At 41.1% G+C, this 1,439-nt stretch overlaps 1 protein-coding gene across 1 annotated transcript in view; it reads right to left on the minus strand.

The window, feature by feature from the left end:
• Window positions 1-6: 6 nt before the first annotated feature.
• LOC106012120 (ethanolamine-phosphate cytidylyltransferase) overlaps window positions 7-1,439 on the minus strand; it is a gene marked incomplete in the record, with an annotated part of 12,651 nt that continues 11,218 nt past the window's right edge. Inside the window, 1 exon segment of the mRNA XM_013083986.1 lies at window positions 7-1,328. Within this exon segment, the coding sequence (XP_012939440.1) occupies window positions 1,238-1,328 (91 nt within the window).

The following is a 1,439-nucleotide window of genomic DNA, read 5'->3' on the forward strand; positions in this document are numbered from 1 at the left end:
GGGGGGGATTTTGATGCAAAAAACGGGCGCATTGTGAGCGGGAGATTTGACTTTTAAAAAGGCGTTTTGTTAGTGCTTGCAGAGGCCCACGTGTGTTAAAAACAATCAGGAAAAACAATCAGGGAACGACAAATGCAGTTTTGGGGACACCTAAATAGGCATAAAGGTCTTGAACATCCAGCTACTTAGGGAACCTAAACGAATGGGTAACGGGAAAATATCAGGAAAACGTAGCATCCGAGCAAAGGAATGGGTGGATAACCATGATGGCCGATGTCTGTCGCTGATCTGGCACTGAATGATGATGATTGTTAAAGCAAGCTTGGACTATAAAAACGGCGTATTTGATTGAGCTGGCTTTGATTCAAGAAGTGCAGAAAAGGATACGAAAAATGTCGAAAGCGCCGGCCACATAGACCACTGTGTCCCCTGATCGTGGAGATTTCTGGTTGGAGAATTTGGCCATTGTTGAGGACGTGATCAAGAAACGGCTGGACTCGAACTCGGACTCTTGAGTGTCATCCATGAAGTCGGTCTGGGGAAAAAGATGTTTCATTTCACAGAGAAATTGACTGGATTTGCTTCTATATAATCAAGTTGTCGACGTACAAGGAAGTAAACAGTCTTAGAAGAACAGCTGAAATGGAAACAATGAACCAGAACACGCTCAAACTTGGGGTAGGTCAGGGGCAGAGGTCTCTTATATACATGTACCACACAATACTCAGTGTCTCGAAATTCAGAGGTAATAATATAACACACCATATTTATTGTATATCAATTCACAGGTATAGATATAGCAAACAATATTTAATGTCTAAAAATTCACAGGTGTAGATATACAAAGTGGTGACTAAACTGACAGTATAATGAAAATAAATAAATTATAATAATATATAAATGTACTAAATTAAATTGCATTGATTCCCTTGTCGACAAACGTACAAACATGATACATTATTGGAAATACATGCATGAACACATTATTAGAAATACAAACATATGCAAATACATACATAAATACGCAATATTACACCAATACAGAAGAATTTCACAAACATGGCATTGATGGTGTTGTCATGCCTTGATGAAGGACACACCCCAGTGACAACCCCCCTTAACCCCATGTCACTGACACTTGCTCGACATTACTTTTGAGGGTAAACCACTGGAGCTCCCAAACACAGGTCAATAGGAGGGATAAAAGGATAGGATTTTTTAAAAATGATTCTAGTTTTTAACAAGATACCGTCATCACCTGTAGCGGAATGGATTGGTCGGGCGCAGCCTCCAAGTCAGGTGTCGGACACCTAGAGCGACTCAGGATCCTGGGAGAGGGAGACAGGCCTTTTTGTGACGATAGGTATGGCGGATTTGTGTACCTGTGTATGTGTGTGTATGCGTGTGTGAGTGTGTGTGTGTGTGTGTGTGTGTGTGTG

Source organism: Aplysia californica, unplaced genomic scaffold, assembly GCF_000002075.1.
Source record: "Aplysia californica isolate F4 #8 unplaced genomic scaffold, AplCal3.0 scaffold00266, whole genome shotgun sequence".
In the NCBI taxonomy this organism is placed as follows: domain Eukaryota; kingdom Metazoa; phylum Mollusca; class Gastropoda; order Aplysiida; family Aplysiidae; genus Aplysia; species Aplysia californica.